Source organism: Bos indicus, chromosome 18, assembly GCF_029378745.1.
Source record: "Bos indicus isolate NIAB-ARS_2022 breed Sahiwal x Tharparkar chromosome 18, NIAB-ARS_B.indTharparkar_mat_pri_1.0, whole genome shotgun sequence".
Classification (NCBI taxonomy): domain Eukaryota; kingdom Metazoa; phylum Chordata; class Mammalia; order Artiodactyla; family Bovidae; genus Bos; species Bos indicus.
In genome coordinates this window covers 63,395,933-63,410,286 of record NC_091777.1, presented here as the reverse complement: position 1 = coordinate 63,410,286, position 14,354 = coordinate 63,395,933, and the positions used below count along the sequence as shown (strand labels likewise).

The 14,354-nt window shown below is 46.7% G+C and overlaps 1 protein-coding gene across 2 annotated transcripts in view; it reads left to right on the top strand.

The window, feature by feature from the left end:
- Nucleotides 1-8,075, top strand: part of LOC139177222 (putative killer cell immunoglobulin-like receptor like protein KIR3DP1) — a 42,521-nt gene extending 34,446 nt beyond the window's left edge. The window contains exons 1-9 of one of the 2 annotated variants that reach the window (XM_070771783.1): nt 662-743; nt 886-921; nt 2,069-2,335; nt 3,232-3,531; nt 4,556-4,855; nt 5,824-5,874; nt 6,613-6,735; nt 7,461-7,513; nt 7,625-8,075. In XM_070771783.1, coding sequence (XP_070627884.1) covers nt 710-743; nt 886-921; nt 2,069-2,335; nt 3,232-3,531; nt 4,556-4,855; nt 5,824-5,874; nt 6,613-6,735; nt 7,461-7,513; nt 7,625-7,780 — 1,320 coding nt within the window. In that variant the 5' untranslated portion in view covers nt 662-709 and the 3' untranslated portion in view covers nt 7,781-8,075. Of the gene's footprint in view, nt 1-661; nt 744-885; nt 922-2,068; nt 2,336-3,231; nt 3,532-4,555; nt 4,856-5,823; nt 5,875-6,612; nt 6,736-7,460; nt 7,514-7,624 lie in introns of those variants that run through there. The other variant, XM_070771784.1, reaches the window with a different exon arrangement.
- The last annotated feature ends 6,279 nt before the right edge of the window (nt 8,076-14,354 follow it).

Sequence of the window (14,354 nt, the reverse complement as noted above, 5' to 3'; positions counted from 1 at the left end):
GGAGGTTAGATTGGAAGTTTGGGTCTTACATATACACACGGCTATATTAAAAATGCATAACCACAGGGACCTCCTGTATAAAACAGATTTTCTACTTAATATTCTATAACTACCTAAGTGGGAAAAGAATTTGAAAAGCAATAGATGCATGTATCTGTATCACTGATTCACTTTGTTGTACATCTGAAACTAACACAGTTAGTTTCTTAATCACATACATTATAATATAGAATTTTTTCATATTTTCAAAGAGCCATAATATGCATGTCTGGTCCTTTCATAAGAATGCAGAATAAAAGTCTCCATTAATGAGTCTTTAATTGGCAACCTGCACTGAGCCTGACATATGAGGTGGGAACATGTGATTTCTCTTCTTTGAAGAGTTAAGGTTAATGAGATTTATCATGAGCTTGGGAAAAGCATCCTGCATGGTATACACTGAAGCACCATTTCTACTTCCTAAGGCAGCAAGATCTGTCTGAATCCTCTTAGGTTTACAGTGTTTAGGGAAACAAAAATTGATGATTTGGTCATGAGCCGTGCTCCATGATGCGGCTCAAGTCAGAGTTCCATCCCTGGAGTGAGAAGAGGCTGGCTATCTTCCCATGTGACATGACCCAGGCAGACTGTATCAACACCGCCCGCTTCCGCATCCTGTGACTCTGTCAGCTTTGCTCAGTTGTGCCTCCTGTCTCAAAGAAGCAGAGCCATGCGCCCCACACTCTTCAGCCTCCTGAGTCTCGGTGAGTCCAGAAAGACACAGTCAGAGAGGGTTATGGTTGAAATTGGGAGGTCCTCACACCACTGACCAGGTTCTCTGGATGAGGGTGCAGGGAGCATGGGGTCCATCAGGACAAGCAATCTCTGACATGCTTTTCTTTCTAGGATTCTGTGTGAGTCTGAGGATCTGGGCAACTGTAGGTGAGTCCTCCCCATCCCTTATTTCTCTGTTCAACAGAGCACTTGGGGCTGATGCAGATGACACTGGGGGCTGGGGTGAGACACCTGTCAGTACAGTGAGAGCTGCATGCCCTGTGGATCCCAGGTCCTCCTATTGGCCTTGATACTCATCTTCACTCTCCCCAGAGGTTAGCCCAGCTCTGGACTCTGGACCTGAAGGCACAGTGTGAAGTCTGGGAGCTGGAAGCTAGGCCCACTGTGTGCCATTTCTATCATGAGAGGGGAGCAAGAGGCTGCAGCCCACAGACCCTCCCCTACAAGCTGGCTCCTGGCACCTCCAACCAGCCCTTAACAACAGGGTCTGCAGGACTGCCTGCTAGTCCTGACCCCAGGGAAGGGTCTGGTCATCAGGCAGGGCCACCTTGACCTTGTCCCACATTTTATGTGTGATTGTAGGTTAGCTAACAAAGGAGTGAGGTTCAAGGTTTACTTCTTTTTAGTCAAGTGCCTTTTTCACTGCTTAGTTGTTTTAGTGTTAGTCGGTCGAGTCTGACTCCTTTCTACCCCATGGACTGTAGCTCACCAGGCTCCTCTGTCCATGAAATTCTCCAGGCAAGAATATGGAGGTGGTTGCCATTTCCTTATCCACGGGATCTTGCCATCTCAGGGACTGAACCCTGGTCTCCTTCTTTGCAGGAAGATTCTTTACCATTTTGAGCTACAACAAATGCAACAGGGAAGTCCTTTCGCTTCTTGTCCATGCATCAGTTTTTCTGTGATGTTTTATTTGCCTTCATCATGCAGCTTGCGAGATCCGAGATCTTAGTTCCCTGATCAGGGATCAACTTGGGCCCTTGGCAGAGAAAGTGCCAAGTCCTAACCACTGGACTGCCCAGGAATCCCCAGGTGTTTTGTGTTTTGAGAGAAAGGTTTTCAACATTTTGTCAACCCAAAGAGTGATTCATGTCCTGAGAATTTCCATGATGTCCATCCTGGATTGACTGTGTCTCTGTCTGTCCCCAAGCCCCAGGTGTCCTTGAGCATCAGGGTGATGCATTTTAGGGGAGGAGAGTTCAAAGAATTAAAGGGGAAGCCCACCCACGAGAGCAGTGGGGAGAGCTGACTGTTCCCATTTTCTTCTCAAAGCCTGTGTCTCCTTCTCTCCTAGGTGAATATGTGAAGCTGTCTTTGTCCGCCTGGCCAAGCCCCGTGGTTCCCTTAGGACAGACTGTGACTCTTCGGTGTCACTCCCGTTCTCCACTTAAGAGATTCATACTGTTCAAAACAGATGGGAGAAGGGGTTTGCCTCAGTTCCAGGGATATTATTTCAACAAGTTCACCCTTGGCCCTGTGACCAGAGAACATGCCGGGTCCTATACGTGTTCTGGAGCCTACCGGTCTGCACGCAGTGATCCCCTGCAGATTGTGGTCACAGGTAGGAGGGGTGCAGCCCAGCCGGGTACAGGCGTGCCTGCAGGCAACCCTTCCCTAGGTCCACGTCCCAGTGCAGCCGAAAACTTCCTCAGGATTCCCAGCCAGGACCGAACCAGGAAAGAGAACCCACTCTGAGAGTTTAAACTCAGGGTGTCAAATAGAGGGATGGGGTGCCCCAGCTCAGGAAGGAGGAGCCTCCCTAGGCATGAGTTAGACAGGATGCTGCCACTGCCTGCCAGCAGGGAGGATGGGGCACGACCCTGATCCAGCACCTGCCACCCAGTAGAGAGCTGTAATCCCATATGAAGGAGCTGAAGCCCCAGGGAGGAGTCCCAGGAATGTCTCCAGAGACATGAGGTGGGGTCACAGGTGGGGAAATGTTCCCTTTTCTCCACCTCCACCCCAACGTCCTGCAGTCATCACCCACATTCTAGATGAGTGTGAAAGGAGCCAGGGTATCATCCTCAGACCCACCCCAGCCCCCACCACGCATATTAGGGATGGGATGAAGCTGAGAGCATGGCCACCCACTCAGTATTCTCAACTGGAGAATCCCATGGGCAGAGGAGCCTGGCTGGCTACAGTCCATGGAGTTGCACAGAGTTGGACTCAGCTGAAGTGACTGAGTAAGCATGCATGAACCCAGGAGCAGGTCCAACAGCTAAAGAGCTTAGCATGAGCACAGAGGAGGCTGGAGGTCTTGAGCAAAGAGAAACATGAGACAGAAGGAAAAACATGAGCCAGAGCCTGAGTACAAGGCTAAAGAGAATGCCACAAAACACACAGGAAGGGTAACTGGCTCCTCTGGCAAATGGGGAGGAGTTTTACACCTTCAGATGTCAGGGGAATGGCCAAGGTGGGGTGACTCACTGAAGCTCACAACCTCTTTGCTCCTAGGTGTGTTCACAAAACCCTCCATCTCAGCCCACCCAGGACCCCTCGTGCAGGTGGGAGAGAATGTGACCCTCCGCTGTCACTCACCGGTGGTGTGTGACAAGTTTATCCTGCACCAGGAAAGCAGCACAGGGCATTTCCAGAGACGTGGAGAGATGCTCACTAGTGGGCATGCCCCAGCTGACTTTGTCATTGGCCCTATGACTTTGGCAAGTGCGGGCACCTACAGATGCTACAGCTCACTCAGCAGCTCCCCCTATGAGTGGTCAGCCCCCAGCGACCCTGTGGACATTATCATCACAGGTGAGTGTGGCCAGACCAGTCCCTTCTGCTCTCTGTGTCACAGAAAGTCTGGTGTCCAGTCCAGCATCAGTCCCGGGAGAGAATGACAGGCGTGTGGCGACACTCACAAACTCGAGAGAGGGAACAAACCAGAGAGAGGAGGTGTGAACACGAAAGGGAAAAGAGAACAGAGACTGTGCCATGTGCTAAGGAGAAGACACAGCCGGTGACAGAGTGAAGGAGCAAGAACGTGATAGACGACCAACAGAGAAAAATGTACCAGAGCAGGGACCCGGGCAATTCCCCGGCTCAGGCAGCCAATGATGGTTGGTTGAGGGGTTGATTTCCTGCTTTCATGTCAGAGCTCCCTTCCTCTGTCAGCAGCACACTGTGGTACCAGATGCCCTTGCAGTCTGGCCCTTGTGTGATCGAGTTGAATGTCAACACCCTGAAGTTGCTCAGCCTCGTGGCTTAACTGTCCTTCTGCAGAAAGAGATGGGGAGATATCCCTCCAACCCTCCCCGCTAAGGAGTCCCTTCCAGCCCCTGGGGGTGGGCAGGGCAGTGCTGAACATGCCCTCAGAAAGAGGTGGTCCAAGATCCTGTGAGATTCTGGCAATTTTCACTCCATTATCTCGTCTTCTGGGTCAATGCCATGTTTTCTGATGGTCTCCAGCAGTAGTTAGTAGGTTCCATTTATTTCAAGAGAACCACACATCTGGTTGATTTTTAAAATTTATTTTATCTTATTTATGTTTGTTGAAGTTTAGTTGATTTCAGATGTTGTTAATTCCTTTTGTACAACAGAGTGATTCAGTTATTCATATACATATATTCTTTCTTTTAAAAAGGATATTAAATGACACTCCATTTTTAAAGTTATTTCTCTATTTTTCCCTGTGCTGGGTCTCCCTTAGTGGGGCTTTCTCTCCTGGCGGTAGGCGGCCTTCTCATTGCAGTGCTTCTCTTGTTGCACACTTCCGGTTAGTACTATACTTAGGACTAGAGTTATTTTGTGCTCTAAGGTCAAGGTCTCCTCCTTCCAGGTCGATCCAAGAAACCCTCTCTCTCAGCCCAGGGGGGCCCCGTGGTGAGGTCAAGAGAGAACGTGACCTTGGTCTGCAGCTCCGAGAGAGCCTTTGACCAGTTCCATCTGCTCATGGAGGGTGAGGACCTTGGGCGACTGCTCGCTGGAGGGCGGGGCCACCGCGGAGCCCTCCAGGCAGAGTTCCCTCTGGGTCCTGGGATCCCGGCCCACAGCGGGATCTACAGGTGCTATGGCTCTTTCACTGGCTCTCCCTACTCGTGGTCAGACTCCAGCGACCCACTGTTCCTGTCTGTCACAGGTGAGAAACCTCTTCCTGGCCCATGCTTTGTTGTTCCTGTTCAGTCGCTATGTTGTCCAACCCTTTGCCACCTTGTGGACTGCAGCATGACGTACTCCTCTGTCCTTCACTATCTCTTCCACATGGATCACAGCCTTAAGTGGTGAAGGGGCCTTTCGTACCTTACTGAAGCTATGAGCCAGTCATGCAGGGTCACCCAAGCCTGAAGGATCATAGTGAAGAGTCCTGACAAAATGTGGTCCCCTGGAGTTAAAAGTGGCAACCCATTCCAGTACTCTTGCCTGGAGAACCCATGAAGAGTCCTGTGCTTTACAATATAGAAAATGAGATTGTACTGGGCAAAAAGTCCATTTGGGTTTTTGCATAACATGTTACTGTATGATGAGCTCTATATCAAGGGCTCCATGCTGGTGTTAGGGGAACCTTTGGGCTTCTGGAGAAACGGAGGCAATGAGAACCAGAGAGGAACACAGATCGTATATGGCATCTCAACCCTCTTTCACCTCCTGTATGGATGCTCCACATCAGAGTCCTGTCTATCCATGCAAATAAGGAAAAGGGTCAGAGTAGACCCAGGAGGAGAGGCTAGTCTCATTTGGGAAGATCAGAGATTGCATTGGCCACTTGCTCTTAAAGTTTTCCCAGAAGCATCTCTGACATACAGGTGATTTCCCAATTAAGGAGCATAAATACTCATTCCTGGAGCAGAGAGAGTGTCTCTTGCTTACAGCTGTCTTTCACCACCAGGCATATCTTTCCTGCCTCCTTCCACCATCCCTTCTCCAGGATGGAGGGTCTACTCAACTCATTCACAGGGAGGGACCAGAAGCTCTCCCCTCCACCGTCAGTGCTCTGAGGGATGACAGAGTCAAAGGCAGGCAGGAGGTCAACCTTCCAGAAACAACATTCCTCCTTCAGTTAGTATGAGGAAGGTTACTGTTCATCCCTTCTCTCTTTTTTTCCCCAAGGATCCACTACAAGTACTTGCCCATCAACCATGGAACCACACACCTCAGAAGGTAAACAAGATGGTCTCCTATCTCAGTAAATTTATGAGAAGACAGAGGGGTCCTGTGTGAGTGTTGGCTTGCCACCTCCCAGCTCTGTGACTTTGGGCTCCTCAATGTCCCTGTCATGTCAGGATTTAAGACTGTGGTCTGCCTAGAACCAGAGGGGACATTGAGCTTCTCATGCTCTGTGACTGGGAATTTCTAAATTGAAGACAGTGGATCAGAGTGACCTAACCCCATGCTTAAGGGAGATGCTAACCCTCCCTCCACCAGGATCTTTGGGGATGGATGGCGGGGCAAGCAGAGAATTTTAGGGAGCGCCTTATATATGTGTTATTCCTCTTAGTTTTTGTGAACTAAGCATTCCACAGGTCAGAAATAAAAGTGTCATAACTTCATGAGTTTCCATTCGAGATCTATGTGGATGGAGGGCAAAATGTATTGTGGATTAAAGGGTCACATTCATTCAAAAACACAAGGTCTTGTCATATGGGGCAGCAGAGAAAAACTGCATTGGTGCCTGGGAGACCTTGTTTCAGACCTCAGCTGGTCTTGCGTGGCCTCCTTACTTCATCCACTGCTAGCATCTCTCCTGGATGCTTTGGTACCTCCTGGGAAGTGGAGGCCATAACTGATCAGGTTGACAGATGCTGACGCACTTTGACACAAGGAAACAATAACTCCTGTGTGTAGGGGCAGGGTGTATGCAATGAATAACCAGACCTTCTTCCCTTGGCTTGTTGGCAGAAGCACAGCTTCCTCAAGCACACTCCTGCACATGGTACATTTTCCTTGGGCTCATCATAGCCTTCACCTCTACCAGCATCATCCTCGCTGCTCTTGTCTGTCACTGGTTTTCTACCCAAAATCGTAAGTCTGAAGGGGGTGAGCTCAGCATCATCTGACCCAGGGGGAGTGGGCTCATAGCAGAGAATTGCGTTTTCACTTCTTGTAGGTTAAAAACTGATTTCCGTTGTTGTAATCCCTGATGGAACATCTTCCAGAGGCCCATGGAACCCTGTTATTTTTTATGAAACTATGTGTTGATTTATTCTTGGCTGCATCAGGTCTTGGCTGCAGCATGGGGGATCCTCATTGTGGTGCTGGGGTGCAGTTCAAGGCTCCAGAGCTCACGGGCTCAGCAGTTGCATCATTGAGGATACTTGCTTCAAGGCATTTGGGATCTCAATTCTCCCACCAGGGATAGAACCTACGCTCCCTGAACTGGAAGGTTGACTCTTAATTTCTGGGCCACCAGGGACATTTCAAGCCCTGTTCTTCCCTTCCAGTACAACCATCCATTTTTCTCCCCTACATGGTCTTGGGAATCTGCTGATATGTAGAAGAGGATGGTCTATAACAGAAGACGTAGGATGGGTCCGTGGGTTTGCACAGAATCCTGAGACAGACTGTGAATGGCTGGGCTTGTTTATGGAATGTTTTGTTTTGTTTTGTTTTCATTTAGTGGAGTAGACAGGCTCAGCAACCTGGGGCACACCCCTGCCTTTTTTTGGCTTTGATGTAACTATCAAAGTTATGGAGGCCTGGAATAACTGCCTCCACCCTGAAGAGCCTTGACTCTCTTCCATTTGCAGATGTTGCCATCATGGAAGGAGAGCCCATGGAAGACAGAACAGTGAATGGCGAGGTGAGTCCTCCCAGCCCAAACCCTTGCCATTGTCTGAGCCCTTCCAACGCCCAATATCCCAGCCTTTGAAAATCATATCTCAGTCCATCATTCTCACCTCTCTCCTCTCAGGACTCTGCAGTAGAAGATGTGATATACGCTCACTTGGACCTCGGGACCCTCTCTGAGAGACGGTTCACTCCCACTCCCCTGAGGCCCGTGCACCCCTCCACTGAGCCCATTATTTATGAGGAATTCGATGCAAACCAAGACCATGCTGAGCCCTGAATTGGCCCCATCCTCTGAGCACACAGAGTCTTACAAATCAAGGACCTAGATCTCTTGTTAAAGGGGTTCCTTCTCCTCCAAAGCAGCCCAGCAGCTCTGAGGTGAGGAGTGGAGTCCAAGAATTACAGTATCGTCTTCAAAAATCCCACCACCTCTTAATGATCTCCTGGCTATTCTGGGACTCTATTGTAACTATCTCACCTTTTGGGGAGATGCTATAATCAATCGCTCATACTAGGTAGCTTATCATGGTCACCCTACTTTTTCTACAATTCCAATAAAGCATAAAAAGTTTGCCAGTTGACTCTTCAAATTATTCAGTTTAAAATAAAACAAAATGAATAAAAGTAAACCCCTCTATTCAGTAACATTTTACAAGGGTAAACTTATTTACAAGACTGAAACAGACTTGTAGACTTAGAGAACAAACTTAGAGTTACCAGAGGGGAGGAGTGGCGGGACAGATAGTTTGGGAGTTTGGGATTAACATGTGCACACCGTTATATTTAAAATAAAATGCTTTCCATGGAAAAATAATAATGTTAGTTGGCAAAACAAAAAGATGAAGTATACTCTGAGATAGCCAGTATGGTGCCAGTAACCATAATAGGCTGAATACATGCATGCTAAGTCAACTCGGTCATTTTTGCGACCCATGGTCTGTAGCCGCCCAGGCTCCTGTGTGCATGGGATTCTCCAGGCAAAAATACTGGAATCAGTTTCCATTCCTTTCTCCAGGGGACCTTCTCTACCCATCGAACTCAGGTCTATCAGGTCTCTTGCAATGATAGGCAGATTCTTTACAACTGTGCCACCAGAGAACCCCCTCAGCTTTCTAAAAAGAACAAAATCCTGACTGTTGAGAACATGGATTGACTTGGAGGTCATTATGCTTAGTGAAATAAGTCAGACAGGGAAAGAGAAATGCTGTATATTTTCACTTCTATGTGGAATCTAAAAATCAAAATAGTGATTTCTGTGATGGTCCAGTGACTAAGACTCTGGGTTTGCAATGCAGGGGGTCCAGGTTCAATCCCTGGTCAGAGAACTAGATCCCACAAGCTACAACTAAAAGGATACCACGTATCTCAGATCTGACGCAGCCAGATAAACAAAAACAAGTATTAAGAAAATAAAAATAGACGAACAAATATAACAAAAGAGAATCAGGCTCACAGATTCAAAGAAGAAACTAGTGGTTACCAGAGGGGAGAGGGGTAGGTGTGAGGGGCAGCAAAGTATGTAGACTGGATTAAGAAATACCAACAGCAATTATTTATAAAATAAATAAGTCACAGGGCTATAATGTCTGGCACAGGGAATATAGTCAATATTTTATAATATTTTGTACTGTGTGTAATCTATGAAAATACTGAATCACTATGTAATACACCTGTAGCTAATATAATATGGTAAGCCAACTATTCATAAATTTTTACAAATTGTTACATGTTCAAGGAAATTGGCAGTGCACACATACAGGGAAAAGAAAATACAATATAGGAAAATCCATAAATTTTTAAAAATCATGAAATTAGCATTTTAAATAAAGACATTTTTACTGTGGATGTCATAGAGATGGTTGAACATTAAAGATAAAATATAATGCTTGGAAATTTTTTAATATAGGAATGAAATAAGAAATTCTATGAAAATCATATCAAGAATGAAAACAGAAAATAATTCAGTGCCTCAAGGTCGTCACAGATTAGATATTGAGGCATACATTTTTGGTAAACTTGAAAACGTGGCCAAAGGTGGGTTGGGTCAGAGGTTGTGGTTCAAGTTTGTTAAACAATCTGAAGAGACAGCACTGGACTTAACATTTTCCAGGAAGCCCAATTCCTCCTTCAGCCATGACCCCCACACACTGCCTTTTTTAAGGTACGAAGAGCCTGTGTGAGTCACCTTTCCGTCCTGTGGTCAGCTTGCACACGATGTTAGTTTGGGTGTCATCATAACATCCTGTGTACTCTTCAGATCTGCAGAGCTGCTGCCTCCTGATCATTAGGAGCAGCGCCATGCTGTCTGCCATCGTCAGCCTGACATGTCTTGTTGAGTCCTGGAACAGAATGAAGCCTGGTGCAAATATTGACCTGGAGCACTGGGTTCACCTTAACAGAGAGCCCTGCCTCCACAGGGGCAAAGTGGACCTTGATGGTTGGGTTCATCAAGGCCGAGCAACATCCTTGCCGACAAGGCCCATAGAACAGGCTGGGGGAGTAGAAGGCCAGGTCTGACATGAGATGGATCATCCATCATGAGTCTTTCTTTCCAGGTTTCTTCTTGATCCAGAGCATCTGGGCACAAGAGGGTGAGTCTTTCCCCCAAACTGTGGTTGCCATCCTCCTCAAGTAAGACTCTCTTGTAATAAGAAGGGAGATGGTACAGAAGGTAGGGTGATGGGTCAACCATGGGAAGTCATAACCATATGAGGGTGGTCTTTTGGAAGTAGAAAATGGGAGCCCAAGGTGGCTTTGATGGTAAAGAGTCTGCTTGCAGTGAGGGAGACCTGGGCTTGATACCTGAGTCAGGAAGATCCCCTGGAGAAGGAAATGGCAAGCCACTCCCGTATTCTTGCCTAGACAATTCCATGGATACAGGAGTCTGGTGGGCTATAGCCCATGGGGTCACAAGAAGTCAGACACGACTGGTTGACTAACACTTTCAGGGAAATCTAGCCCCCAGTTCTGGCCCAGAGACCCTCCCCCAGATACTCTTCCTTCTGCTGAGCCAAGCCCTATGGGCACCTACAGGAGACTGTGATGCTCACAGCTGGGGTGACTGTGAGGGACTGGTGTTATCTGTAGACTGAGGGAAGGCAGCAGGGCCAGGAACCACAGACCCTTGGAGGACAAGGTGATGACTCAAGCTCTCCAGCAGTTCCATGGATAGGCATTGCAGAGAACTGCTGCTGCCCTCCATTCAGAAGAAGACGAGAATCTATGTCCTGCCCCCTGAGATTCCAGAAGGTTCTAATCTAGCACAGGCTCCATCATGTCCTGTGTTTCTCATGTGAGCTGACATCATTTCACTCACACAGGTTGTTTTTCCATTGGGTGTCTACTCCGTCTTGTTTTATAAAACAAATTTTACATTATCAACATCCAGGAAGAATCTGTTAATTGACACTCAAAATTCTCAGGCTTCCCGGGTAGCTCAGTGGTGAATAACCTGCCTGCACTGCAGGTGCTGCAGAAGATGTGGGTCCAATCTTGGGGTTGGAAGATCCTCTGGAGAAGGAAATGGCAACCCACTTCAGTATTCTTGCCTGGAGAATCCCCATGCACAGAGGAGCCTGGTGGGCTACAGTCCATGGGGTCACAGACATGGCTGAGCACACACACACTCTCAAAATTCTCAGCAGATGTTTTTCATGTAGGGTGTGCTATGCCTCTGTGGTGTGGGAATCTCCATGGAGCATGGGTTCCCCTGGTTTGAAAAGGAGTCTTAAAGATATGGGAAAGGGTGGGTCATCTGAGCCCAGTGAGAGGAAGGGGTTCCCCATTTTCTACTGTAAACCATGCATTCTTTCCCCCCAGGTGATCACTACAAGCCCTCCCTGTCAGCCTGTCCAAGCCCTGTGATTCCTCAAAGACAGCATGTGACTCTCTGGTGTCACTCCCCTCTCGGATTTGACAGCTTCAGGCTGCACAAGGGTGACAGAACTGTTGTCGCTGAGCTCCAGGGCATCATATTCTGGAAGGACTTCGTCATGGACCCCATGACCGAAGCACACGTGGGGACCTACAGGTGTCATGGTCACTACAGTCATCTCCCCCTGCGTGATCAAAACCCAGTGAACCCTGGAGATTGTGATCACAGGCCAGAGAGCTCTCTTCCAGAGAGGCCACCCATTGTCCGAGTCCCCCAGACCCCAGAGATTTCCGGTGGGAGTGTGAGTCAGGGTCCAGTCAAAACGACAGGAAGTGCTCCAGGCATTCTAAATAAAAGGATATTTAACAGAGGAGATTGGGTCCCACAGTGGGCAGAATGATGGTGCCCCGTGATGCCCGCATCCTAAAATCCCAAATCTACGATTGCTACGTCCCATTCCAAGGGAAATGAAACCGCATGTGGAACTAAGGTTGGTAAGCAGGTGACCTTGAGACGAGGAGGTTTTCCTGCAGATGTTCTGTGCTTTCGATCTCTCCCACTCTGAGTGGTCAGCCCCTCAGTGACCCTCTGGACATGGTGATCACAGGTGAGAATGTCAAGAGCTGGCATACAGACTGGATGTACCAGGACGTGGAAGCCCCAGGTGGTGGTGTGGGAGATGAGAGAAGGGTGCTTTTCATGGAGAGAAACTGACTTGGTGAGAGTTGCATCCGAGAGGCAAAGATAGAGGAGAAGCAAGTATAGACCACCTGTTATGACAGAGAAGACAGAGGCAGGGGCTGAGAGAGAGGAACTCAGAGATGGAGATAAAGAGTGAAGTAAGAGACACAGACAGAAAGGTAGCAGAGAGGGTGCCTTTCCACCCTGACTTTGCTCAGAGACCAGAAACAGTTTAGGAGCCTGGTTTCCATTTTAACTCTACACTCTCTTCTTTACTCAAAGAACCCAAGGATACACCATGTATCTACCCAGGACTTCATGACCAGGTTGGTCTGTCTCAGGCTGTTTCCCCAGGAGCCCTGTGTCCCCATGCCCCGGGTGAGGCACAGATACTGTGTTCACTCAGATGTGGCTTCGTTCCAGGTGGTTGAGCCACACTGTGCCCCAGGACACCAAGGTCCCTGGTGACGGAGCCAAACGCCAGCTCCTGTATGTTGTGTGTTTCATGAGTTCTCATGCTGTATTTTCAAGCCCACGTGCAAGGTCACACCAAACGCTGTAAGATTATCATGGTCAAAGCCCACAGAGAGATGGAATCAGAGAGAAAACAGAGTCAATGAAAAGCAGAGGCAGAAACACAGTTGCTGTGCGCACACACAGAAAATAAGCCAGAGGGACTGGGGGCTGTGGAAGAAACATGAAAAAATAAAGGTAAATAGAAAAAGGGATAGATAATTAATGAGAAAGAAGGGATGGTTCTTTGGCCCATTTTTTGATTGGGTCATTTATTTTTCTGGAGTTGAGCTGTAGGAGTTGCTTGTATATTTTTGAGATTAGTTGTTTGTCCGTTGCTTCATTTGCTATTATTTTCTCCCATTCTGAAGGCTGTCTTTTCACCTAGCTTATAGTTTCCTTTGTTGTGCAGAAGCTTTTAATTTTAATTAGGTCCCATTTGTTTATTTTTGCTTTTATTTCCAATATTCTGAAAGGTGGGTCATAGAGGATCCTGCTGTGATGTATGTCGGAGAGTGTTTTGCCTACGTTCTCCTCTAGGAGTTTTATAGTTTCTGGTCTTACGATGAGATCTTTAATCCATTTTGAGTTTATTTTTGTGTATGGTGTTAGAAAGTGTTCTAGTTTCATTCTTTTACAAATGGTTGACCAGTTTTCCCAGCACCACTTGTTAAAGAGATTGTCTTTAATCCATTGTATATTCTTGCCTCCTTTGTCAAAGATAAGGTGTCCATATGTGCATGGATTTATCTCTGGGCTTTCTATTTTGTTCCATTGATCTATATTTCTGTCTTTGTGCCAGTACCATACTGTCTTGACAACTGTGGCTTTGTAGTAGAGCCTGAAGTCGGGTAGGTTGATTCCTCCAGTTCCATTCTTCTTTCTCAAGATCGCTTTGGCTATTCGAGGTTTTTTGTATTTCCATATAAATTGTGAAATTATTTGTTCTAGCTCTGTGAAGAATACCATTGGTAGCTTGATATGGATTGCATTGAATCTATAAATTGCTTTGGGTAGTATACTCATTTTCACTATATTGATTCTTCCAATCCATGAACATGGTATATTTTTCCATCTATTAGTGTCCTCTTTGATTTCTTTCACCAGTGTTTTATAGTTTTCTATATATAGGTCTTTAGTTTCTTTAGGTAGATATATTCCTAAGTATTTTATTCTTTCTGTTGCAATGGTGAATGGAATTGTTTCCTTAATTTCTCTTTCAGTTTTCTCATTATTAGTGTACAGAAATGCAAGGGATTTCTGTGTGTTGATTTGATATCCTGCAACTTTACTATAATCATTGATTAGTTCTAGTAATTTTCTGGTGGAGTCTTTAGGGTTTTCTATGTAGAGGATCATGTCATCTGCAAACAGTGAGAGTTTTACTTCTTCTTTTCCAATTTGGATTCCTTTTATTTCTTTTTCTGCTCTGATTGCTGTGGCCAAAACTTCCAAAACTATGTTGAATAGTAATGGTGAAAGTGGGCACCCTTGTCTTGTTCCTGACTTTAGAGGAAATGCTTTCAATTTAGAAGACATACAGATGGCTAACAAACACATGAAAAGATGCTCAACATCACTCATTATCAGAGAAATGCAAATCAAAACCACTATGAGGTACCATTTCACGCCAGTCAGAATGGCTGCGATCCATAAGTCTACAAGCAATAAATACTGGAGATGGTGTGAAGAAAAGGGAACTCTCTTACACTGTTGGTGGGAATGCAAACTAGTAAAGCCACTATGGAGAACAGTGTGGAGATTCTCTAAAAAACTAGAAATA